Raw genomic sequence first — 27,324 nt, 5'->3', positions numbered from 1 at the left:
GACAATAATCTCATTATCACCAAATCTGATAAAGGCAACACTACTGTCATAATGGAAAAAACTGACTATTTAGATAAAACCAAAAAATTTTTCAGTGACCCTTCTTTTTCTATAGTAAAAGACCCAACCACAAAAATCCAACGCCTACACAAACATACTTTAAAAAAATGCTTCATTTCTCCTCACAGATCAAGAAAAAACTAAATTAATAAACATGAACCCAGGACTACCCACTGCCAAAGCCCTCCCTAAAATTCACAAAACTAACATTCCCATCCGTCCAATAATCAATTACAGACCCAGTCCCCTATACAACACTTCTAAATTCATCCAAACATTTTTACTAAAAAACTATCGATTTTTATCCAACAAATCTATCAAAAACACTTCTGATCTAATCAACAAATTAAAGAATTTTGAAATCCAACCAAATTTTTCTCTTCATTCTTTTGACATTGTAAACATGTACCCTAATATTCCTATTTCCAAATTATTCCCCATAATAAACAACAACCTAAACAAATTCAGTAACCTAAGTAAACTTGAAATTCAAGACTTCATGTCTATTTTAAAATTAGTTCTCAACAATAATTATTTTACCTTTGACAACACCATTTATCAACAAGATGGCTTGGCTATGGGCTCACCAGCTTCTGGCATTCTTGCTGAAATTTACCTCGACTTCTTAGAAAACACAAAAATTAATAATAATAATAATTTCTCCAACATCCTCTTTTGGGCCAGATATCAATGACACATTAGTAATTTTAAATGAGGAATCAACCAACGCAGCCTCTACACTTCTTCATCTCAACAACTTAAGACTCCAACATTAAATTCACCCTCGAATCAGAACACAACCAAACTCTTAATTTTCTAGACCTAACTATCACTGGACATCCTTCTTCTTTATCTTACAAAATTTTCAGAAAACCAACCCAAACAGCAACCACAATACGACAAGATTCTTCGCACCCTCAAGCTCATAAACGTGCTACTTATAACAGCTTAATTTTTCGTGCCTTCAACACCCCTATGTCCAAGAAAGATTTAAATAATGAATTAAACACTATCCGCAACATCGCTAAATTCAATGGCTTTAACAACTCCTTCATAAACCGCACCATCAACAAATTCAAACACCATCCAAAAACCACTTTATCTAAAGACACAATAAAAGCAACTGCTTTTTCCACCTTCACTTTCACTCAGGATGTTTATAAAATAACTAATATTTTTAAAAAGCATAACATGAAAATTTCTTTTAGAACTAACAATAGAAATCTTGATATCTTACACAACTCTAAATCTCTAAATAAGTCTAATGCTTTTTCTAAATCTGGTGTATACAGATTCAAATGCAACAACTGCAATTCCTCCTACATCGGACAGACTGGCCGCAACTTCAATATCAGATACTCTGAACATATCAACGCCATTAAATACAACAGATTCTCCGCCATAGGACAACACATACAAGACTCCAAGCATAGTTTCACCAATATTGACAATGACATGAAAATACTTAAAATCATTAACAAAGGCCCCCTCTTAAACATTACTGAAAATTGCTTTATCCACCTTGACCAGTACTTCAACCCTAATTTCAATTTAAACGACATTTCTGAAAACCCAACATCCTTTTCGACTTCCTAATTCTTCTCAAAAATTCCAAATTCCAAAACCCCAATTCTATTTTCCATGCCTTACAAAGTTCCTACCCACATTTTCTACCTCCAATAACCCACCCTCCTAACCCACCCTAAACTTCCCCTCCTTCATTTCCCTATCTTATCCTTCCTCAACACCATTTAACTTCAATTTCTTTTATTCTTCTCTTATTTCACTATCACTCTTCCTCTATTAATTTATTCTACCTTTTCTAATAAAAAAAAACCTACCTTCATTTCGGTTCTCCTCATTCAAATTTTAACTCTTGTCTTGCGCCAACTTCGACTACTTCAATCATGACCTAAATTTTTTCATTTTAAAAAATAGCGCACTGTGCATATATGTTTTCATTTGTTTTCTGATATTGCGCTTTTTACTATATTTTTTTCTCTTTACAATTTTTTTTTTCAAGTCAACTGTTTTCCAAGAACTCATCAGGAGCACAATTACTCATTCAATTATACTGAATTGCGTTGTGTATATCTATATATACGTACTTAACTTCCCACAACCAAGGCAAACACTGGATCTTCAGGATATTCTCCATTCTACTTTGGCGTTCGAGACCACAGCGCATGACCTTGAGTGTGCTGCGCTGATCACTGGGAACTGGCAGTTTGCTTCTATAAATCTATTCGTCTTCGACTTCAACATATTTATAGATCTTCATATGTTGTTCGATAGTGTTGTGACTTTGTACCTGACGGTGTGTAAAAACTGACCCATTTGACCGTTTTCCACTGTTCATAAACATTGTGAGACTTTACCTATCATTGTGTGTGCCGTACTACCATTTATAATATTACGTACTGTTTTCTTTTAAGTGACTCACAGTTTCTACCCCCATCATCATTTTATATTTCATCTTATACCGATCCAGAGTTCACTTAATCTTTTTCTTTTTCATATGCATTGTTTTTCATGTTTTTTGTTTTGAATGGCTGACGATGACCTGGACTAGGGTCGAAACCAGTCCCATTTCTAATTACTATTAAATAAGAATGTAATCACTACATTTCTTTCTCTTATGTATTGAATAGGTTGAACCTCTTTTTCATTTATTCAATTTTAACGTTTCTCTAAATCTACAAAACATAAACACAACTGCCTATTCCTCTCGTAGCATTTTTCAGTTACCTGGCGCATACTGAAAATCTGATCCTAACAGCCTCTCTGTGGTCTGAAACCACACTGGTTTTCATCCAACTTCCTCTCAACGACGACTGATCGCACCCTCCCTTCCAAGATGCCAGTGAATACTTTGCCGGGTATACTAATCAATGAGATACCTCCATAGTTGTTGCAATCCTTCCTGTTCCCTTGCTTTTAGATAGGTGCAATTACTGCTTTTGTCCAATCTGAAGGTACCTTACCAACACTCCACGCTAATTTTATTACTCTATGAAGCCATTTCATCCCTGCCTTCCCACTATACTTCACCATTTCAGGTCTAATTTCATCTATTCCTGCTGCCTTATGACAATGGAGTTTTTTTTACCATCCTTTCCACTTCCTCAAGCATAATTTCACCAACATCATTTTCCTCCTCCCCATGAGCTTGGCCTGTTTGCAACACCACCAGGATGATTTCCTTTTACATTGAGATGATGTTCAAAATATTCCCTCCACCTCTCCAGTGATTCCCTGGGATCTATTATGACTTCACCTGAAATACTCAAAACACTGTTAATTTCCTTTTTCCCTCCCTTCCTAAGATTCTTTATTACTGTCCAGAAAGGTTTCCCTGCTGCTTGACCTAGCCTTTCCAGGTTATTACCAAAATCTTCCCATGACTTCTTTTTGGATTCAACAACTATTTGTTTCGCTCTGTTTCTTTCATCTACATACAAATCCCTGTCTGCCTCGGCCCTTGTTTGGAGCCATTTCTGATAAGCCTTCTTTTTACATTTACATCATCATTCCACCAAGATGTTCGCCTTTTCCCATCTTTACACACAGTTGTTCCTAGGCATTCCCTTGCTGTTTCTACTACAGCATCCCTGTATGCCACCCATTCACTTTCTATATCCTGAACCTGCTTACTGTCTACTGTTCGAAACTTCTCACTAATCATATCCATGTACTTCTAATGTCCTTGTCCTGGAGATTTTCTACCCTTATTCGTTTGCAGATAGATTTTACTTTCTCTACCCTAGGCCTAAAGATACTTAGTTCACTACAGACCAGATAGTGGTCTGTATCATCGAAAAATTTGCGAAAAACTCATACATTCCTAACAGATTTCCTGAATTCAAAGTCTGTTAAGATATTGTTTATTATGTATCTGGTACCCCTAGCCTCCCATGTGTAGCGGTGAATAGCCGTATGCTTGAAGAATGTGTTCATAACTGCTAAACCCATACTAGCACAGAAGTCCAGCAAACGCTTCCCATTCCCATTAGCTTCCATATCTTCCCCACATTTACCAATCACCCTTTCATATCCTTCAGTTCTATTCCCAACTCTCGCATTGAAATCGCCCATTAGCACTATTCTATCCTTGCTGTTGACCCTGACCACGATGTCACTCAATGCTTCATGAAACTTGTCAACTTCATCCTCATCTGCACCCTCGCATGGTGAATACACGGACACAATTCTTGTCCTAATTCTTCCAAATGACAAATCTACCCACATCATTCGCTCATTTACGTGCCTAACAGAAACTATGTTGCGTGCAATGGTATTCCTGATAAAGAGCCCTACCCTAGACTCTGCCCTTCCCTTTCTAACACCCGTCAAGTATACTTTATAATCTCCTATCTCTTCCTCATTATCTCCCCTTACCTGAATATCACTTGCTCCTAGCACATCCAGATGCATCCTCTTTGCTGACTCGGCCAGTTCTACCTTCTTTCTTCCATAATCCCCATTAATATTGATAGCTCCCCATCGAATTCCATTTCGTTCGCCAAGTTGTTTCCAAGGAGCCCCTCGCCTGTCAAATGGGAGTGAGACTCCATTACTCCCATAGATCCGAGGCTTGCTTAAAATGTTCTGAGCTCGGTAAATTCATGAAGCAGGATGCTACCCTACTTGCACATAGTCCAAGTGAGGATCTCTCCTCTAACGGGTTATGGACCACCGGTGAATTGTATAGTCCTAGCCGCCTGAGCACAAGGAGGGCCATGACTCAGAATATGTCCGAGATGCCCACTCCCATTCCATAGCAACTGGCATCCCGACTCTCAGGACCACTTACTAGGCCACTCAGCCATTGCCCATGGTTCACGAACTAGGACGTGACTACAGTAATGTCCTGACAAGATTATTGTAATCCTTATGCAATAGTGGAGGAGTTCAAACAATTTATTTTGATGAGGAGTTTGAGGATAATATCGAAATATTTATTTAATCTTAAGGAGTTACTTTTTTTACTGCGGACTATAACATAAAATCGCTTCTAGAGGGCAACCGATTTGAAATGGATATATACCATCATGGACTATTTTGTAGAGGTTTTTATGCTCCACAATCCGTATGCTTACATTTGGGATCTATCATTGACGGTTCAGGCAGCATAAGCCAAGAAAGCAAGTGACCGACCATGGTAGAGTGCTGGCCTTCTTAGCCCAACTTGGCAGGTTCGATGTCGGTCGGTCGCTTGCTTTCTTGGCTTACGCTGCGTGAACCGTCAATGATAAACCCCAAGAGTAAGCATAAGAATTGTAGAGCATAGAAACCTCTACAAAAAAGTCCACAATGGTATATACCTATTTCGAACCGGTTTTCCTCTAGAAGCGATTTTATGTTATAGTCCGTGGTAAAGAAAAATTAACTCCTTAAGATTAAATAAATATTTCGATATTATCCTCGAATTCCTCATTGAAATAATTTATTTGACCTCCTCCACTATTTCATGAGGATTACAACAACCTTGTCAGGACATTATTTGCATGAATGGTTCAGAAGTTATGACCATTTTAGTCTGTAGTGGTAATTCGTTCCCTGTTGTCTGCTAGCAAGTTGCCTCTACCTCGCCGCTTGGAGCGATGTAGTCGCATGAGATGAAAAATATCATCAGAGTTTCGCAACTGTATATATTAGACTGTGATGTAGCTGAGTTTTGGGTAGTTGTAATGATCACTTGCTTTTTTAAAAGAAACTACTGTATTTATGATGTTTTCTCTTTGTTGGCATAGGCGGAAGTGGAGTGGTCAGGTTTTGGTGCTGAAACAGAACATGAAGAGTTTCGCTGAGTGACATTGTTGATCCTTACTTACTGGCGGCTAAACAAAGGCCAACCGAGCGAGTCCCGTTCACTCTGTATCTCACTCCTCCTCTACCTTCGTCGTTTTTGACCTTCACAATGCCACCAAAGATTAAGATACATTACAAGCAAAGTGGGCGGTTTCGGTGCAGAAACAAAAAAATGTACAGTAAATTTGTTTGAATATGGGAATTCCTTTCGTGGGAACAACGGAGAAGTAAAATGTCCACGCTGCCAGTATCTGGTGTTTACTGTTGAACAGTAGTTTTGTCATTCAGTTGCTTTTGATTAGCCATGGAGAGCAGAAAAAGGAAAACTTATACCCGTAGATGTAAAAGTAAAATTTATTCAAGAAATGGACGCTAATCCACGCAAAACAAAAACTGAAATTGCTTCAGACTTAAGGATTGCTTATGCCACGCTATATACAGTCATCAGTAAAATAAACACTATTTTGGATTAGTTCTTAAAACTGGGTTCAAAATCAGCAAAGTGCAGTCGTCAGCAAGAAGGAAGGTACATAGATTTGGAGAAAGCACTTTTCACATGGTTCCAGCAAAAGCGGCTGCAGCTCTACCAATTAGTGGTGACATGCTGAAAACAAAGGTGATAGATTTAGCTAAAATGATAAGTATCACTGCTGATTTCAAGGCTTCATCAGGATGGTTGCAAGGATTTAAAGATAGTTATGAAATCACAGGGAGAACAATTTGCGGTGATGCAAAAGCTGTGGACGATGTCATGGTGCAACACTGGAAAGAAGAGGTTCTTCCAGGTATCATAAGCGATTATCAGCCTCAAAACATCTACAATTGTGATGAGACTGGCCTATTCTACAATCTCCTTCCTAATAAAACATTAGCTGAAAAAGGTGACTCATGCCATGGAGGGAAGAAAAGTAAAATTCATATAACAGTACTACTTGCCATAAATGTAGATGGATCTGACAAACTTCCTCCACTTGTGATAGGAAAATCAAAGAATCTGAGGTGTTTTAAGGGTGCAAAAACAGAACCTATGGAAAATGAATTCAACAGAAATTCTTGGATGACTATGTTTCTAATGGAACAATGGTTGAAAAAAAACTGGACATTAAAATGAAAAAGAAACAGAAAAAGATCCTTTTTCTTACGGATAAATGTGCAACACATCCACCTCAAATTGTTCTAGAGAATGTCCGAGTGGAATTTTTCCTTGCTGACTGTACCAGTGTTCTACAATCGCTTGATTTGGACATCATTGCAAATTTCAAAGTGCATTGTAGAAAAATGCTGGTTCAACATTTAATAATACTGAGTGATGCAGGAAATGAACCCCTCTCCATTAATTTGCTACAAGCCATGGACTTTATTTCGGCTGCCTGGAAGCAGGTGTCATCCTTCACAATCAGCAGCTGTTTCTGCAAAGCTGGTGTGTTACTAGAAGAGGCTGCCTCTAATGATGATTATGGGGACGAAGTTTTGTCTTGCAATGAGCTAACGCTACCGGAGGGTGTAGAATTCGATACTTTTGTGCATTTCGATGATAATCTGGCTGTATGTGGAGAACTACCGAATGAAGAGATTATTGCTGATGTATGCCAACAACGCGGTGGTGATGGACCAGCTACAAGCGATAGTGACAGTGATGGAGATGGAGATAATGACTAGAATCTTGAAACACCTGAACTGAGTGAAGTGTTAAGTGCAATTGATGTGTGTGGGCGTTACATCAGTGCAAAAAGTTGTAGTGAAAATGCTTTGAATTCATTACTAAGTTTGCAAAAGGAAGTTTATACTCTTAATGCAAAAAAAGTGAAACAAGCCAAACTATCTGATTTTTTAAGGCTGGACCAAGTTCAAAATAATATTTTCTGTCTTAATGTATTTATTATTTGCAAGGATTTACACATGTAGATCTATTCCATTGGTTTTTCAGTAAATATGTGATGTATTGTGTAAGTCTGATTTCTAAATAATTCTGAGTTACAAGTAGTTTTTTCTGTATATCATTAAGTCCAGAGTAATCTCCTTGCTCCACTCCATTTCTGACTATAAATTTTAGTACCGGTATAGTGCAGAGTGGACGATAACTAGCTCAGAAAGAAAGAGAATAGAAGCTTTTGAAATGTGGTGTTACAGAAGAATGCTGAAGGTGAGATGGATAGATCGAATCACGAATGAAGAGATACTGAATCGAATTGGTGAGAAGAGATCGATTTGGCTAAATTTGATGAGAAGAAGAGATAATAATTTTGTGCGGCTATTTCTAGCCGAGTGCAGCCCTTCTAAGGCAGACCCTCCGATGAGGGTGGGCGGCATCTGCCATTTGTAGGTAACTGCGTGTTATTGTGGTGGAGGATAGTGTTATGTGTGGTGTGTGAGTTGCAGGGATGTTGAGGACAGCACAAACACCCAGCCCCCGGGCCATTGGAATTAACCAATTAAGCTTAAAATCCTCGACCCGGCCGGGAATCAAACCCTGGACCCTCTGAACCGAAGGCCAGTACGCTGACCATTCAGCCAACGAGTTGGACAGAAGAAGAGATAGAATGATAGGACACATCTTAAGACACCCAGGACTTGTTCAGTTGGTTTTTGAAGGAAGTGTAGGTGGTAAGAATGGTAGGGGTAGACCAAGGTATGAATATAAGAAGCAGATTAGAACAGATGTAGGATGCAATAGTTACGTAGAAATGAAAACGTTAGGACAGGATAGGGTGGCATGGAGAGCTGCATCAAACCAGTCTATGGACTGATGACTCAAACAACAACAACAACAACATAGTTCAGAGAGAATGACATGTGTGCTTACTGTATTTGTATCTTATAACAAAGAAAATGAGTGTTGCGGAGTGTTGTAACTACAATCCTACTTCACGAGAAGTACGTCGTTTGCATTGTTTAGGCTATCCGTTGGAATGGAAACAGCACGGAAGTTGCCGAAGCTGTGGCGACATCTCACAAACAATGAATTGACTTGACATGGTGCAGACTTGGAGCAGAAAACACGCCAACATGTTAAAAGTGGTAACCTCAACATTCTGAGTTAACATGCAAAGTCAATTGGAAGATGCAATCACATTATACATGTCAATTGTAACATGTTCAATTTAACATGTTGGTGTTAAATGTTAATCAGTGGAGACCGGCCTGTAGGTAATACTGAAGAAATACTAATTGGCATTGCAGTGTAGTCTGTCCATGCATATTGAGTCTGTCTATTAGACAACATAGCATCAAGGACCTATCGCTGTTTGTCATTGTTGTGATGTCCGGCTCCATGGCTAAATGGTTAGCGCGCTAGCCTTTGGTCACAGGGATCCCAGGTTTGATTCCCGGCAGGTTCAGGAATTTTAATCTTAATTGGTTAATTTCGCTGGCACGGGGGCTGGGTGTATGTGTTGTCTTCATCATTTCATCCTCGTCACGACGCGCAGGTCGCCTACGGGAGTCAAATCAAAAGACCTGCATCTTGTGAGCTGAATTTGTCCTCGGACACTCCCAGCACTAAAAGCCATATGCTATTTCATTTCATTGTTGTGATAAGGGTCATGTGGCCCATTGGGAAGGTCAGCTGATGGTCAACAGGCAGTGAGAATGTTCCAGTGCAACAACCATACAAGAACATAAGCAACTTCAACAGAGGTTACATTCTCAGCACAAGAAACTGCAACGCGTCCTGCAGAGACATTGCTCAATGGGTATGATGCAGCATGTGTGTCATAGTCGGAATGTGTAGGGAATAGTACCAAGTTAGGCCTAATACATAAACAGATCTGGTCATTGGAAGCAGACCATGCTGGGAGATTGTCAGCCTTTGGTCGATTGGGCAGCACTATTAATGGTGTTGACACATGCTATTGCTCATTTTCCCATGTCGGCAGTTACAATATATTGCTGTTTATAATAGTCTGGACTTGAATGCATATCAGCCACTCTGCAAGTTACTACACGAGTCGCTTGATGAATTAGTGAAAACAATGGCAGGATGTGTGTTCACGGATGATAAAGAGAAACATCTGGCCATATGTATTTGCATCAGACATACTGCATCAACATGTGGCATTCTAGTCTCGGGTACCAATGGGTACAATAGTAGATCGCCTTCTGTGCAACTCAGTACCACTACAGTATAGCGAAGAATGCCACTTACATTAACATCCTTCTGGGTCTGGTCATCCTTCCATATCTTCAAGATTCCCTCGAAGCCATATTTCAGTAAGGCAACACCAGACCACATAATGCAGTGCCAGTGTGTGTGCCCTTTTCCATGAAAACAGCCTACCCCTACCACCCTAGCTTGCAAGATAACCCAGTTTATCTCCCACTAAAAATGTCTACGACTTGTTCTGATGATGAGTGTAGTGGTACAATTATCCACCAGCAAATCTTGGGAGTGGATGAATGCTTATGTCACTGGGCATTATTTGATTCAGTCCCTCAACATATACAGCAGTTTGTAGATGTCAAAGGTGGCCTCTCCACTTACCATCATGAAGCACTAGGAGTGTAGGACACTGAAATATTAATAATTTACTCAGTAATGCCCATTATTATCTATTTACTTATTGTACATCTTTTAACCTTTCAAGGAGTAATGACAGAATAAATCATCATAGCCGTATGGCTTCCTAAGTGGCCATGACGGAATATTCCATCATCACATTGTAAATGTCTTTTGGCGATGAGTATGACAACTTATTCCATCATAGGATCCAAGATCACTTTCCTTTGTGCATGTATGTCTGTTTCAAACTTTGCCTACAGCAGCACTCTCCTAAAACCACGTGACCGGGCAAAATGTTTTCGTTCTGCACCCAGCTGGCAGCCAGTATCAGCCGCCAGGCTGGTGAGAATGGTAGATAGTGCATTATGGCAGATGCAAGCGGAGTTCGGAAACATCCGCAAGAAGAAGAACTGTCTGATTTATTACACAGTGACAATTCGAAGAGTGATGTGTCACCTGATAGTGAGACTTACGTTGAAATTGCCCTTGGTATGGTAATCATTTTAATAGCTTGAAAGTGAGACTTTATTTTTTTCAACCTGATGAAAATATCTGACCAATTAAAAATATTTCACTGTAAGTTCCCATTGCTTTCCTCAGTGAGCCACATGCCTTGCCCTTCGTACTATGATCGTTTTTGACAGCTTGATACATATTCTGTACTTTTTGAACCTGATAAAAATACCATACTACACAAGAGTATCTCAGTATATGTTATTTCCCAGTACCTTATGGAAAATGTGCCACTGTGTTAGTAGCTACTCAAAAGAAATGTGTACCACTTGAAAGGTTAATACCAGGAGAGTCCTAGAACATGTTCGGCTTGCCTAGTGCAGATCTTTCATCTTTATATATGACGGCCGTGGGGGACCTGCGCATCTGGGTGGGTGGGTGGGTGGGTGGGTGGATTGCTTGGTAATGTCCATTGTACACTTCCTGTGAAAATAAAGATCACTGTAGGACTTCTTTTTGGGGTTCTGATTTTAGTCAATTGTGTTATAGCTAGCCCTATAGTCCAGGGTAATAAGCCTCCCTCTGACCTGCAGACCCCATGTTTAATTCTCACGTAGGTCAGGGATTTTTATTTCAATGTGAGGGCTTGTTCAAGATCCATTCAGCCTTCGTGAGAGTAATCGAGGGGTTATCACATGGTGAGATAGTGGCCCTGGCCTAGAAAGCCAAGAATACTGACCAAGAGGATTCCTCACACTGAACATGTGTCACCTTGTAATCTGCAAGCCTCTGAGCTAAGCCATGATACATCTCAACCTCTCTAGTCAATCTGCAAACATTATTACCGGGCGAGTTGGCCATGGGGTTAGGGGCGCGCAGCTGTGAGCTCGCATCTGGGAGATAGTTGATAGCTGCTTTCTTCCAATTCCTCGGCCTTTCCTGTCCCATCGTCGCCACAAGATCTAATCTGTGTCAGTGCGACGTAAAGCAGATAGCAAACATGCCAAGTTTCAAATTGATAGTTACTACCACCTCAAATAAATTTGAAAAACAAAGGAAAATAAAATGAAGCCTTTTATATCTTAGAAAGATATGTACTAACTTAATATTTTAAAAAAATAATGTGGCACTGTAGCCCTGAGGGTGTTGGCCTGCCAAGTGGCTGCTGCTTAGTCCAAGGCCTGCACATTAGGAGATGATGTGCAGTGAGTGCAACAAATCTGCTCAGCCATTATTCTTGGCTTTCTAGATCGAGGCCACTATCTCACTGTCACATAGATCCTCAATTGATCTCATGTAGGTCGAGCGGACCTCAAACCAGCCCTCAGATCCAGGTAAAATTCCATGGCTTGACTGGAAATTGAATTGAAGACCTCTGGATAAGAGGCAGTGTGCTACCAGTAGATCATAGGGCCGGCCAAAAAGAAGAAAAGGTGAGGTACACCTGAATTAACATTTCCGTGTTATGATGAAACCTTTAATCCATTTTAGTTTGAGAGAGAGAGAGAGAGAGAGAGAGAGAGAGAGAGAGTGTGTGTGTGTGTGTGAAGAAAGGAACTGTTCTTCACTTATCATATGAAACCTCAAGATTTTAGTGAAAGCAAAGCAAACAGGAAAGAGCAAAAAAAGCAAATTTGAAGTTCATTTTTTATTCATTTGTCTCCATTACCTCGAAAGAATGGAACAAACTCTATTTTACTGTAGTTGAATTAGGTTTAAACTTAATTCATCTAAAACACATTCTGTTCAAGGTAATTAAGAAGCAATTTATAGACTAAATGCTTACATGTTAGCAGGGAAATCTTGATATTTTAGTGCTTGATATTACTGTATTTGGGCTACTAAAATGTATTTGCTGCTTCTATTTACAATTACCTAATCCAAGATCAAATAACCAGAATATTCTATTTCATGTGTTTGATATTTTTTTAGCATGAGTTTAACAGTGGACGAGGAGATAAAATGTCTTTACTTCAATCACAAGTAGAAGATGTAAAGCAAGTTATGCTGGAAAATGTTGAAAAAATAATTGACAGAGGAGAAAAACTGGAAGACTTGCTTTCCAAAACTGAAGATTTAGAAGCTCATGTAAGTATCAAATTATATTTTGTAGGTAAAGTAGCATAACACATGAATACTGATATGCTTATTGATGGGAAATGAACAAAATAAAAGTAATTGGGTTGAGTTCTAGTTACCCAAGAAATATTTTATAAGAATTGCCCAAATAAAATGAAACTTCTATTGGTTCCTGTAATGTTTTATTTTTTGGATTATGTGAACATACAAGAAGTAAAGAGTGATGTATGAGTGATATATATCTGCTTAAATATAGTCACTTTGTTAGTTCAAACAAGTTAGTGTCCAAGTGGCCACTTGATGACGGATATCCTGAAAGATCAACGTCCATGATTGGTAGTGGATTCATTCTTGAACAGTGTCTCTACAAACCGGCATCTCTTTATCCTTTCCCCCCCCCCCCCCACTAGGCCTACACCTCACCTGGTTTTGGCACGTCCTTTCTTGTCCGTGATGAAATGATCTGAACACTGTAGTATGTGATACACACTCGTTCCCATACATATCCTTTAAACTACACCAGTGAATATTAGCTCCACTATCATCATCTGCCACCATAAACTCAATAACAAATGCTGGGCAATTCTGGATGAATTCATGACAAAACTGTATCTTTGGCTGGTGTAACGTCTTGCGAGTATTACTGGGGCTGCAATTTTACCAATCTCTTGATGTGATGCATATCAATTACTAGAATGTAACCATTAAAATTTTATTTCAAGAAATAAATTACAACTAAAAATTACATTTTGTGAAACGTAACAATTACAAGTAAAAATTACTAAAAACGTATTTGTTACAAGTAATTTGATTACTTGTGCTAAATTACTTCTCAACTCTGGATATAATTCATCTCACATTTTAATAGGAAAAGGAAATCAGCCAAGGAACATTCTGGTGCACAGAGGAATGTCTCAACTTCCCATTATCCCATTACAATTCTCGGAGAGAGAGAGAAAGAGAGAGAGAGAGAGAGAGGAAGGGAGGACAAACACGATGGCAAATCAGTGTGGGAAGAGGGACCAAAAGAAATAGGAGACAATGACAAACAAGAAAACACAGCAGGACAAGAACAATCTCCACATCTTCATACACTACCATCTTCAAATAGATAGACTCTCTCCTCATCAATCCCAGTTCATCTACAACCATCTCTTCTCAGCCTCCGACGAGCTTGTTTCGGCTTCCCAGCTTCATCAGGAGGGCAGGCATCAACATTCATTGAGGAGCCATCTTGACTGATCTTCAGTCTTGATGTGGTTGGATAAGTTTGCTCTATTGTATGTTTAGTTTAATGTTCCTGACCATCTATATATAAAATAACTGATGTAAATAATGAAACATAACTGGAATGTTGAGGAGAGAGCCCATCTATTTCAAAACACCAGTGTGTGAAGATGTGGACTGTCCTTGTCATTTAGTGTTTTTGCCCTGCGAATACCAAGTATACTACCCTCAATGCTAGAGGATTTTGCAATGATTTAGTAACATATTTTCTAAATTCAGCATTTGCCTGTCCTGCTAGTGGGGTCCGCTACAGGGATTCGCTGTCTCCATTTAGTTTTGTCCTGGGCCATGTCCGGGTGGAGATTGATGCTCTTCATATCTTTGTGAAGGGTATAGCCAATCGCTGTTTCGGTCGTTTCGTCTCCTCTAGCGACTTCTAACTTGTAACCCGCCTTTGCCATAGAGTCAGCATCTGCCTTTAGTATATGTCCAAGCCATCATAGGCGACTCTCGCTCATTTTTTCTTGAATTGGTGCAACGCCAAATCTCTCCCTGATGGATTCATTGGAGATACGATCCAGTTTAATGACGCCAGCTGTCCATCTCAGCATCTTAGTCTCCATGACACCCAGTCGATGCTCGCAGTCATAGTCGGCCAACATTCGCAACCATACAGTGCAACAGGTCGGATGACAGAATGACAGATTTTTGATTTGAGATTATATTTCATCCTCCGGTTGCGAGTGACGTCGGTTGTTGTTCTCCATTTCATCCAGGCTGCGGATATCCTTGCATCGACCTCTTCAAGTCGATCATCAGTGGTCATGGAGCCACTCGCGGCAGGTCCTTACCATTTACCTGAATGGTTCCGATTGCTTGCGGATCTGACGTCATATATTCAGTCTTCTTTTTATTTAGGCGCAAGCCGCATTGCGCCAACCGATCGCTTCATTCTTGGGTTTAGCATTACAGATCAACCTGGGTCTCAGAGGCCAACATGACCATCATCTGCGTAGAGAAGTGTCCATGGCAAAGAACCGTGCAGATCTGCTGTTACAGTGTCCATCACTAGAATGAACAAGAGCAGTGACAGTGCTGAACCTTGGTGAACACCGACGGTGATGGGAAAGTCACTGGATGCTCCTGCGGCGGCCTGAACATAGCTCCGTGGGTCTACATAAAGCAGCTGAACCCAGTTGACTAGGTATTCTGGTATGTCATGCTCTCACAGTGCTACCCATGTGAGGTCATATGGTATGCGATCAAAAACCTTCTCAAGATCCAGGAAAGCTAGATGGATCGGTTTGTTCTCCTCACGATGCTTTACAACCAAGAGCTATGCAGCATGGATTACATCGGTTGTGCCACAATTCTTCAAAAATCCAGCTTGGTTTCTGGAGAGCTTAACGATCTTGCGTATCCTTTTATCAAGAACCCGTTCGAACACCATCACGTGACACAAAAGTCGGATCGATCGGTAATCAGCACATTCAGTTGGGCTCCCCTTCATTTTGAAGATGGGTACGGTGATGCTCCGTTGCCAATTGTTTGGTGTTCGATCCTCTTTAATGATCTGCTTGAAGAGTTGTGCTAACCATCCTGCTGCATCCCAATGTTGAGAGTACCAAAGTTCTACTGGAAGATCGTCTGGCCCAGTAACTTTCCCGGCTTCATTTCTTTTAAAGCAGTCTTGACCTCTTCGATATCGATGTCTCTGACAGGTCCTTCCACAGCAGCAATGACTGGGATTGGTGGATGGGGGGATTCCTCAGTTGAGATCTTCTCGAAGTAGCTACGCCAACACTCTCTTACCTTCTTCCAATCAACCAATAAGTTTCCTGTTTCATCATTGATGCCATAAGAGTGCTGGATGTCTTGGTGGACTCTGCAGTTTCCCCAGCGACTTGCGTGGTGTGAAAATGGGAAGCTATGAACTATTACACAGTTACTGTCAACCTCCGAAGGATATGAAAGAATAGCTGGCCGTGCAGGTTAACCATGCCTCCCACAGCTCATTTACTGTTACAGTATTATGAAGTATGAAAAACCTAAACCTTCAGCTATCAAATCATATTCAGTATGAATGAATTACTTAAATATTAACAACACAATAAATTATTCTGGATATAATTGCAGCATGGCATTCTAGCAACAACACAATGCATCGCAAGTGTGATATTTGGCACTTACAGAATTAACGTTTGTTCTTGTACCCTCTTTCTGTACCTCTCTGTTCCCACAGTGACCTATTATATTTACCTTATTACATGTTCCTTTTCATCTTCCTATCCTTCAGTATATAAAGTAACTGTTGATAGTAATGGAACTTTAAGTAAAATGTCAGTCAAGGTTTTCAATCCTGCTGAGGACAGGGTTTGTGAGAACTATACCGACAAAAGAAATCAAAAATGCTCTTTGTGTTAAGAACGATGGTGCAATCAGATTGGCGGAGAATTTTTTTTTTCCGCGAAAATGAGGTTACTTTGTTACTTCCAGGCGCAACATTCAAATTTGCTATGCCAGAGCACAAGCCAAAAGGAAAAGAGGAATACAACAGCATAACATAAGTGATGGAAAAAAAAAAAACCCTCACAGGGTGATACAGGGTGATTCTAAAATACTTTACAAATTTTGGGAATGGGTTCCTTACACTGAAAGAAGAAAAGGTCACATACACATATGTTCCAAAATCTTTCATTTTGTTTTTGTTTCATTCAGAACTAACAACAGAACCTCTGAAATTTTATACAAATCTGCATCAATTAATACCCCCAACATTTACTCCAAATCTGGAATATACAGACTCAAATTTAATGAATGCAGCAGCTCGTATGTAGGTCAAACAGGACGTAGCTTTACGATTAGACATTCAGAACAAATCAATGCAATGAGGTACAATAAATTCTCCGCCATAGGTCAACATATGCATGACACTTAATCATAAATTCACTGACATCAAACAAGACATGGAAATTCTTCAAACTGCAAATAAGGGACCCATCATGAATATTATCGAAAGTGGTTACATTAATTGTGATCAGTATTTCAACCCCAGTTACAACCTAAGTGAAATCTATGAGAAACCCAATATTCTTTTTGATCTTTTGATCAACTGGCTTAAAAACATCAAACTATCGAAAAACAACTCGATCTTCCAAATCATCCGTAATACACATTCCTGCTAATTACCCCCACTACCCCACCCTTCCGCCCTGCCATAGTTCCATCCCCCCCGCAGGTGCTCCGCCTCCTTCCTTCCCCTTGCTTCCTTGCCTCTTCCCACTACCCACCTCAGCTACTATACACATTTTTCCGGCTCCTTCCGTCAGTCTAACACATACGTTCAACATGCTGCTCAAGGTGAGTTAATCGTTAACACTTAATGGTTCTAGTCATTTCCATACATTGCTTCCACCATCTTCCCCGCCTAATTTGGCTTCATATTTTCTTCCTCAGGTTTCAAACTGAACTGGGAATCTCAATCTCAAGTCATACTACGATCTTCATATGACCAATTAAACTTCTTTGGAACCACCTAATTCAAGTGAAGAAGTGCCATCTCATATAGACAACATAAAAATAGTATAGATTTCACTTAACCTGGACATACACAGGCTGGACTACACAACATTACATAAAAATTTTATGAATTTTACACCACAACATTTCAATTGTACCATAATTTTAACTCATTTCATGCATCATTATAGATGCTAGTAATGTGTTTTAGGTTGATTTAAGTATGTACAGTAGAAGTCCGCTATAGCAAGTGCGGCATATAACGAGAACTCCGTTATAGCGACGACTTTTTTCTGTCCCTTCAAAATTCCTATATTAAACTGTGTATCGTTCTTCGGTTACAGCGAGAACCCTATCACTGGCGCATCCGTTATTACGAGCGATTAAGCGCGCGTGATTTTTTCCGTTACCAATATTTATACACCTCAGCGATGATATTGCATGCGATAGATTACCTTCGGCATCGTTTCCTCGCGTTGTGCACTAGCGATTTATCTCGTCTACATTCGAAGGCTATGTCGGAGTCAATTAGTAATACCCGCCGACAGCTGTTCCGTAAAGAAAATTCGAAATGAAAGAGAACATATTTTCGTAATAAATGCGTAAGTTAAATAACGTGTCCGATAACGGTTGTTAACTCGTTAAAAATTAAGGCTGACTAAACTACCGGTACCGCTTAATTTTGAGGCTAAATACTGCAATTAAGTAAGAATGGGATAAACCTCGAGATATGGTAGAGTGCTTAATTGATTTCAGAGGTTAGTTTATATTTTGTCGTGTCTGGTTAAATTACGGAAAGGTTATTATGAAAATTTATAGCGAGAAAGTTATAGTTTCTCTACTGGCGCTTGAAGTGTGTTTTCATCATACGTATAGTACGGTTAAGTTAGGATACGTGACGCTGTTTGAATAAGAAAACTGAAACATTTGCAACAAAATGCGATCGTTCATCTGCGGTACGGTATAGTTTTCTCACTTTGTGCATTTGCGATCTCTCTTGTTGACATTCAAAGGCGATGTTGGAGTTGATTAGTAACGCCCATCGACTGCTGTTCTCTAAAGAAAATTGAAATGAAAGAGGATAACACGTTTTCATATTAAGTGCGTAAATAACGTGGCCGATAGCAGTTGTTAACTCGTTAAAAATACCGAAGTAAACGATATCTTCATTTTAATGTAATATACGGAAATTAAGTAAGAATGTGATACACCTCAAGATATGGCAGACTACATCACTGATTTCAGAGGATATTTCATATCTTCTCGCGTCTAGTTACGGCTATTTACATGTACATTTTTCGCGTGGAGGTTATTTCTCTACGTGCGTTTAAATATGTTTTCATGATAGGCTACATATACGGTTAGGTGACGCTGTTTGAAGAAGAAAGCTGAGGTGTTTGCCACAGAAATCTCTGGAGTGATACCGTATTTTTCCGAATCCAAGACTTTTTTCCTCAGAATATCATGCGAAAACTCAAGGGTTGTTGCATTTGCGGCCGAACAGTAAGCTAATTGATACCACTGGCAACTACCGCGGTAACCACGCTGCTTCTTTTCACACGTGCACAGAACTCGTTGACAATAAACGACCACCTCTTTACTACACATCGCTAGCCGCGACAACCGGTTGTGCAGTGGCTGTGTGTTTCTCAAATCTGCAGAATGGCATCAAACCATGCGACCCTTCGAATTCTTAGAAAAGCCATGGCTACTCAGTGGCAGAGTCATAACGCGTCTATTGTACTTGACGCTTAGTAAAATTAAGGTTTATAGACAGCAGGAATATTTACGTGATGGATAGTCGTATTGTAAAGATACGTGGAAAAGGTATTGCCGGCAAATTTTCAACGGGTTCTAGTCGATATTATGATGCCAATTTTAAGTTGATGTTTATTAAACACTCGAAAATGTAAAATAAATATGCAGCCGCAAGAACGTACGGCATAGGCCTAACTAAAGCCAGAATTTGGCGTTAGCGTGAAGACAAAGAGCTAAAAAATTGCGTACTGTACAAAAAATGCATTTAGTGGTCCGCAACAAGGACGCTTTAAAGAAGTCGAAGATGAAATTGTGAGGTATGTGCACGAAAAACGCAAGGGCGGAAGGGCCATACCGTGGCGCATTAAACTCGTTCGTTTACTTTCAACGTTCGCGATTAGACCTATACATCGCTAGCCGCTGAATTTGGCCGAACCCGGCAAGCGAGACGTGCGTGTAGCGGTAGCCGGTTATATCTGACGCTGCGTAAAAGTAAGTTTTGTAGACAGCAAGAATAATTTCCTGATGGGTCGTTGTATTTTCAACGAGTTCTTTTCGGTATTATGATGCCAATGTTAAGTTAATGGTCCTTAAACCCGCGAAAATAAAGAATAATTGTGCAGCCACAAAAAACAAGAAATACGGCGTGACGAAAATCAATGTCCGGCGTCTAAAAATAGTCTAAAAACTTATTTTTGAGCCTGATTTAAATTTTGAAGGAAAAAAATGGGGTTCATCTTGGATTCGGAGAAATACGGTACTATATTTTTTTTAGAATGAAATTAAACATACACTTTCACGTAGTATCGGATTACGAAAAATAACAAACAAGTAAGCCGTAGTTTGGATATCATCTGCGGAAACACAAGTTTTGAACAAAATGATTGCCGTTTCATACCGATTGTAATGTGCATGAAGGGTTTTCCGACTTTTATACAAAAATCGGATATAACGACAGTCCGTTATAGCGAGTAAATTTTTTTCTGTTAATAATTCTCGCTATAACGTACTTCTACTGTATATGGAATTGTTCAATTTGCATCTAGGGCCGATGATGCCATATTATAGATGCCAAAACTAGTACCCTTATGACATGTGATTGACTCACAATAAAATATCATTGTATTGAATAGGTGGACCTTTGAAAACCTTCATTTACTGTCATTGTGTCTTCTGTAAATAGCGATATGTTGCCATTGAGAATTGTTTACATTTGTCATTTTATCTTCATGCTACAGTTCAGGCTAGACATCAGCATCCGTTTAGAACTAATGTGTGGGCTGAAATTGTAGGTCCACACTTTCTCCCAGCCCGTCTTACAGGTGATGTCTAGAGGGACTTTATTCAAACCTCTCAAACCTCTCTTCCAGACATTAGAAGATATGCCACTGTAAATAACAAAAACATGTGGTTTATGTATGATGGGGCTCCAGCTTGTTTTAGGCTCATTGTTCGAGATGCATGAGCTGGTATCTACCATGACAAATAGATAGGTAATAGGTAGATGGGGACCAGTTCCATGGCCTGCATGTTCCCCCAAACTCAATCTTTTGGATTTTTAATCTCTGGGGCACCATAAGCAATTGGTTTATGTAGAAGACAACCCAGATGAAGAAATTCTGCGAAACTATTCAGCATCATCAGGGAGTATTTGAAAGGGTGCGACAGTCCATGATTCCAATTGCAAATAATCAGCTTCATTTTCTGTTTCAAAATCTAATCACAGAAAGTTACAATAATTATAAATCTTCCACCTTTTTGATACTTTTCATTTGCCTTTTAGCAAAGTTTTATTTGTAAACAGTACATGTTTCGTTCTCACTTGGGAACATCTTCAGCTGTTGTTAAGCTTAGGTGAATCGCTAAGTTTTTGAACACGTTATTTGCAAGTACATTGATTCTCTTAAAGACTACCTAATACAAATTAAATTAAAATGATGTTAAAACAATGTGGGGTTAACGGGTTAATGAAATGAGACTGGATGATTACATGTTGGTCAGCTTAAAAACTATGTCTATCCATTGGAATAGTTGTTAAAAGTTTCACTTTGTTACATTAAATATGTCTGTCTGTCTTCCGGTTAAAAGGTTTTAAAAATGATTGATTTCATGACACTGTTCAAGTTGTTGTTGAATGTTATTTCTTTCACTCCTTCCAGGTAATCTGTTATTTATTTTGAGCTTGCTTAAAGTGCCCTAAATTGAGTTTAATGCGGAACTTTGAAGCTGATTGCTGGTCAATTTTTGGGAAGGGAGCTTCGTCTCAATTTCTTGCTGACAGATCCAACTTCATAGAAGTGCAAACGCACACTAAGTTATCACAAGATTAGATGGAAGGAAGGTACTAGAAACCATGTCCATCCAATGCTGTTGGGTCTTACAAGGAAATGAAAAGAAAATGGCTGGGCTGGAGGGTTAACTGTCTGTGTATTACTTGATTCTTACATTACTGTTTTACTCTTATTTATGTACATTTATCTTTTCTTTTCTTTATCTTTTCTTATTGATTTTTCCAAATTCTAATTCTTTCTTGCAGGGATCAGGATTTCGACAACTGACAAGGGAGGTACACGCAAGAGCAAAATGCAAAAATCTTAAAATGTGGCTGATTATCGGTAGTTTTTTAGGGATTATTTTAACTTTTGCACTCCTCATTGCTACAGGTGTGATACCTCTATGATCTACACAGTGAGAAATATATTTTTTCCTGAGATGAAGTACTGCCAACAGTAAAAGAGTTCAACATTAATTTGATGATTGCTTAATCAACTATTATTACGTTATTCATCTATTTTAAGAAAATGGAGTTGGTGTTCTGAACTGAGGACTGTTTTCCTGGAAATATCATTTTTAAGAGAAGGTGACTGATGTGGACTGTACAGTTTTTACTTCAACATATTAAGAATGCTCTTGCCGAACTAATATGTAAAAAGCCTGTTCTATAAATAGCCGAATTTTGAAAATTACTCTTCGGGGCTAACCTGCAGCCTAGTTAGCATTGTTACCTTCGAAGTCTCCCTTCCTCTATTAATACAATGCTCCCAATCCTGTTTCCACTTATGGAAGCAGTTCTGATACGTAATTTGTGGGATCGCGTTCAGTTCCATCTGCAGTTTAGTTTTCATCTCTTCTATTGACTGAAAAAGTCATCATTTCAGGTTGAATTTCAGTTTGGGGAATAGAAAAGTCTCCCAGGGCTATTTCAGGTAAGAAGGATAGATGGGGAAGCACAGTTGTCTTCATCAAAAATTCACTAATCAACAGTGATATGTAAGCTGGTGCATTGTTATGGTGGAGGTTCCAGGAGTTGTTTATCCACAAGTGTGGTCTTCTTGTCCTGATATTTTCTCTCAAATGCCTCAAGACTTCGAGAAAATACCAGTGGTTCACTATTTGACCCTCAAGTAGGAATTCATTGCACAACACCGCTGATGGAAAAAAAAGAAACACATCAGTAACTCTTCCACATATGATCTGACCTACCACACTTTCTTTGGTCTCGGCAAATTTTTTCACACCACTGTGATGATTGAATTTTCATCTTCATTATTTGCTATGTCTCCATGAATGTTATCCCCAGTTTGAAGCAGTACCGAATGTCTATACGCTGCTCGTAATATTTAGACATCTCAACAATTGCATTCTCTCAAACTAACAGCTACTGAGCAATAATTGTTTCAGAAATGCACAGCATATAGCTAGTTACTTAGGAAGGATACCACAATGCAGTGCCACTTAATACTCAGTATTTTCAAAGTTTGGTAAATTTGTGTACAGGCCTCATACTTGGAACATTAGTTGAGACTTAAACAGAACAACATGATTCTCGATTGAAATATCCAGTATCATGAATAGGAAGAGGGGACCAAGTTCATAATTCCACATTATTATTATTATTATTATTATTATTATTATTATTATTATTATTATTATTATTATTATTATTATTATTATTATTATTCATTTTTAATATGACCACTAATGCAAAGTCAGAATGACAGTGTTGGAAAATCTACATTTACAAAACTTTATTTTCTTCTCTTTTCTGTTGTAGTTTTGTGTTAATATGAACTTACAGTAACATTGAGCATTTATATTTTAAGCCTCTACCAGTATTCTACCAGTGTCATCTTATCAGATATTAATACTGTGAGAGCCATTCTCAACCATTAATTACTGTTATAACCAATGACAAATGATATTGCAGGTGATTAGACATTTTATTTAATTCTGCAGATTGCATTAAGTTACCATTTACTGTATATACGTATATAACTTTTGTCAGTTGGGTGTTAGGTAAAGTTTAAATTGACACTATTTCTTTGCATAAAAATTACTGTAATTATGGAACACAAAGTACCTTAACTAATATTAAAATATGTTCAGAAGTTATTTCTGTTAAATATTCTCAGTTATTCAAAAAAAGATAAATATGTAATTATGGTGGTGCTCAAAAATGTTCACATTTTAAAAATGATTGCATTATTTGCAGTAATTGATGTAGAAAAAAAAGCTATATGTTGAAGAAAAAAAGAAAGTCATAAGGAACAGAAAATGTTATTCTTTGGCTCCCTGTACCTCATTAAGGGTTAGAAACTACATTTTGATTGAACTGACATATATATTTATTAAAGTAAAATTTATGACTCCACCTATTCAATACAATATACTTTTGTAATGCAGTTTTTTATATTACAGTTTGAAATTTATTTGGTACCTGTTTCGACCCTGTTCGAGGTCGTTGGTAGCCATGAATATTCAATTATACAATTTAATCAAAAGGTCCTAAAACACTACATTTTTAACATGACATTTTAGTTACAATAAACAATTATGACATTGTCAAGCTTAAAAGTTAGAAGGTAATGAGGCACAGAGATGATAAAAGCACACGTTTTAGTATTATGGCAAATTTAATGCCGTTACAAATATGATAAGAGTTTGTAAAATAAGGGCTTCAGAACATGCTGTTGGAGAAGTGTTCATGTATTTCTAGGTACTAATTGGTCTAAAAAAACGTATCTTTTATGTAAGTTCTGGTGATTATATGACCTTGCTGTTAAGTTATGCACATGACGTGAACAAGCACGAGTACTTCAGAGCATGGCATTTTTATGACACTAAAGTAAAAACCAATAGGTTTTAGGTGCTAAATGTTTTTAAATAAGTTCTAACAGCTGTATGGCCTTGCTGACACTAAAAAGATAAGTCATACATATAATGTAAACAAATTAGAAACATATCCTTGGACGAGTTTCGAGTAGAGGTCTGAGATACTGAAGGCAAGCGCGTAAAGGTCGAATAAAAGTTGTAAGAAGCTTGATGAAGATTTCTCAGTTCATTGCAGAGCAATAGCGGTGTGTGGAGTGGACCAATTAGTACCTAGAAATACATGAACACTTCTCCAACAGCATGTTCGGAAGCACTTATTTTATGAACTTTTATCATATTTGTAACGGCATTAAATTTGCCATAATACTAAAACACATGTGCTTTTATCATCTCTGTGCCTCATTATCTTCTAACTTTTAAGCTTGACAGTGTCATAATCGTTTATTTTAACTAAAATGTCATGTTAAAAATGTATTGTTTTAGGACCTTTCGACTGAATTGTATAATTGAATGTTTATAGCTGATGATGACCCCAAACAGGGTCGAAACTGATACCAAATAAAGTTTAAACTGTAATGTAAGCAACTGCATTACAAAAGTATATTGTATTGAATAGGTGGAGTCATAAATTTTACTTTAATAAATATATATGTCTCTGTACCTCATATAGAACAACATACAGAATGATATAACATCTCATAGGTTTCTGGCACTGAGATAGTAAAACTATCTTCAGAGGAAGTGGGCCGAGGACCTGGCTCACTTCATTATACAACTATCCCTGATTTTAGCATTATATTTCATTATCTCTGTAATATGCACAAAGATTCATTTTCCACAGATATGGATCAAGTCAGTATTTATGATAAATAAGAGCATAGATAACTTTTCTGAACTCTAAATAACTAAAATTTCATACATTTCTATTCATAAACCCAGAATCTAGATATATTGCAATGATATAGTACAAATACAGAGGGGCCCAGAAAAATGTAGACACTCTTTGACAGTCAATATTAATGGAAGAAAATGACCCACCGTTACAATTTTTACACAGGGGAGAAGGTTATTTTATGTGTTCAAAGTGACCCCCATTAGCAGCCAAACAACGTTGATGCCGCTGAATTGCTGACCGAACTACAGCTGTCAGTGTTGCTGGTGTGATAACCACACCGGACGCCTCGATGGTTTCTTGTAGCTCGTTCATTGTAGCTGGCTTCTATTGATAAACTTAATTTTTCAAGGTCCCTCATAGGTAGAAGTCGAGAGGTGTAAGGTCTGGAGACCATGGTGGGTACTCAGCAGCTCCTCTTCGACCTGTCCATCGTCCAGGTAGATTTTCATCGAAGTAGGCTCTGACATCTCTGTGGTAGTGAGGCAGAATACCATCTTGGATGGCAGATAAAATCGATCTTTGCAGCATGTAAAGATACACCTCACCAGTTACGGTACCTTCAAAGAAGATTGGACCAATCAAACCGCACGATGAGATCACACTACACATTAACACCGGGCAGATTAACATGTTTGTCCACGTGAACGTGAGTATTTTCAGGAGACCAGTACATGCAGTTGTGGCGGTTTACAGTAATGTTCAGTTTAAATTGCGCCTCATCAGACTAGATAACCATCCCTGCAAACTGTTCATCCTCACGAAGCAACTCGCAGTATTCCATCCTTTGATCCAGGTCGTCCTCGTTCATAGCATGCAGCAATCTTGGAATGTACACTTTGCAGCCTTCAGAATTCATCGTACGGTTGATCTGCTTACCCACTTTCTCATGCACCCTGATTCACAGCTTTTTAGGTGACCTGGTAAAATGTTGCAACACAGCAGCGCTGGAAGCTGGACTTTGTGTTTTCGGTCCACCAGACCTTTCCTTATGCACATCCCGAACAGGGCAGTCGGCTTCAAATTTATCCCGAATACGATGAACTGTTGTACGTATTGGTTGCTGAGTTCCATACACATTACATTATTGCCGTTGTACCTCCATCATGTTTTCTTACTTCCAGTACCACTTCAATATGGCCTTGCGTTGCTCAAACGGCAATCTTAACTTCATTCATTGCTGCACTGTCATCTGCTGGAAAACGTGCGCCATTCACGTGACCATCATCTGTTGGGAAAACAATGGACCGTGCTACTGTGCAAGAAATGCAACGATATGTCATTTTGTTCCAAAGATATTAACTATCAGAGTGTGTACATTTTTCTGGACCTCTCTATACATAACCCACAAAATCAGAAATATTTCAATAATGTTGTTGAGCAACAGGGACCTATATTTTTAAGTCAAACAAAAAAATAGCAGGCAAGTTTATAGTTAACTGACTGCTGATGGATGACCTCCAATTTTATGTGGAATCCTTATCATAGAGTTATGACTTCATTTTAAGAATCCTACATTCAGTGGCTACCTTGCTGAGAAGATAGTGATGCTGACACATCCCTGTTTTAATTTATATTTGCACATCATAGATGGAGTCTGACGTGAACAGAAGTGATTTACAGTTATATTTACTGAGATGTCTGTCTTCATTTCCCAGCCAAACATCTCAAAGTTGTTTTCTTAATGTGATGTGATTTGTAGAGTGCCAAAGACTGAATTATCTTGCCTTCAGCTGTTGTATTAAGCATCAAAACAAACAGAATGGGAAAATATTCTTAGTTGTTTCTTTGATTTGTTCAAGTTGCAACATAACTTCAAAGAAAACTGTTATACTGAATTAAATGTAGCTGGGATGTTTTGTATATACTAGTGTATCTTACCTAAATAATGTAACTATTACCTTCAAAACATACA

General features: G+C 38.6%; 1 protein-coding gene across 1 annotated transcript in view; it reads left to right on the top strand.

The window, feature by feature from the left end:
• LOC136857793 (vesicle-associated membrane protein 7) overlaps nucleotides 1-24,018 on the top strand; it is a 79,687-nt gene extending 55,669 nt beyond the window's left edge. The window contains exons 3-4 of the mRNA XM_067136727.2: nucleotides 12,755-12,910; nucleotides 21,942-24,018. Of these exons, the coding sequence (XP_066992828.1) occupies nucleotides 12,755-12,910; nucleotides 21,942-22,085 (300 nt within the window). The 3' untranslated portion in view covers nucleotides 22,086-24,018. The remainder of the gene's footprint in view (nucleotides 1-12,754; nucleotides 12,911-21,941) is intronic.
• The last annotated feature ends 3,306 nt before the right edge of the window (nucleotides 24,019-27,324 follow it).

This window comes from Anabrus simplex, chromosome 1 (genome assembly GCF_040414725.1).
Source record: "Anabrus simplex isolate iqAnaSimp1 chromosome 1, ASM4041472v1, whole genome shotgun sequence".
Classification (NCBI taxonomy): Eukaryota; Metazoa; Arthropoda; class Insecta; order Orthoptera; family Tettigoniidae; genus Anabrus; species Anabrus simplex.
The sequence above is the reverse complement of the archived record's forward strand: the minus strand, read 5'-3'. Positions and strand labels throughout refer to the sequence as shown.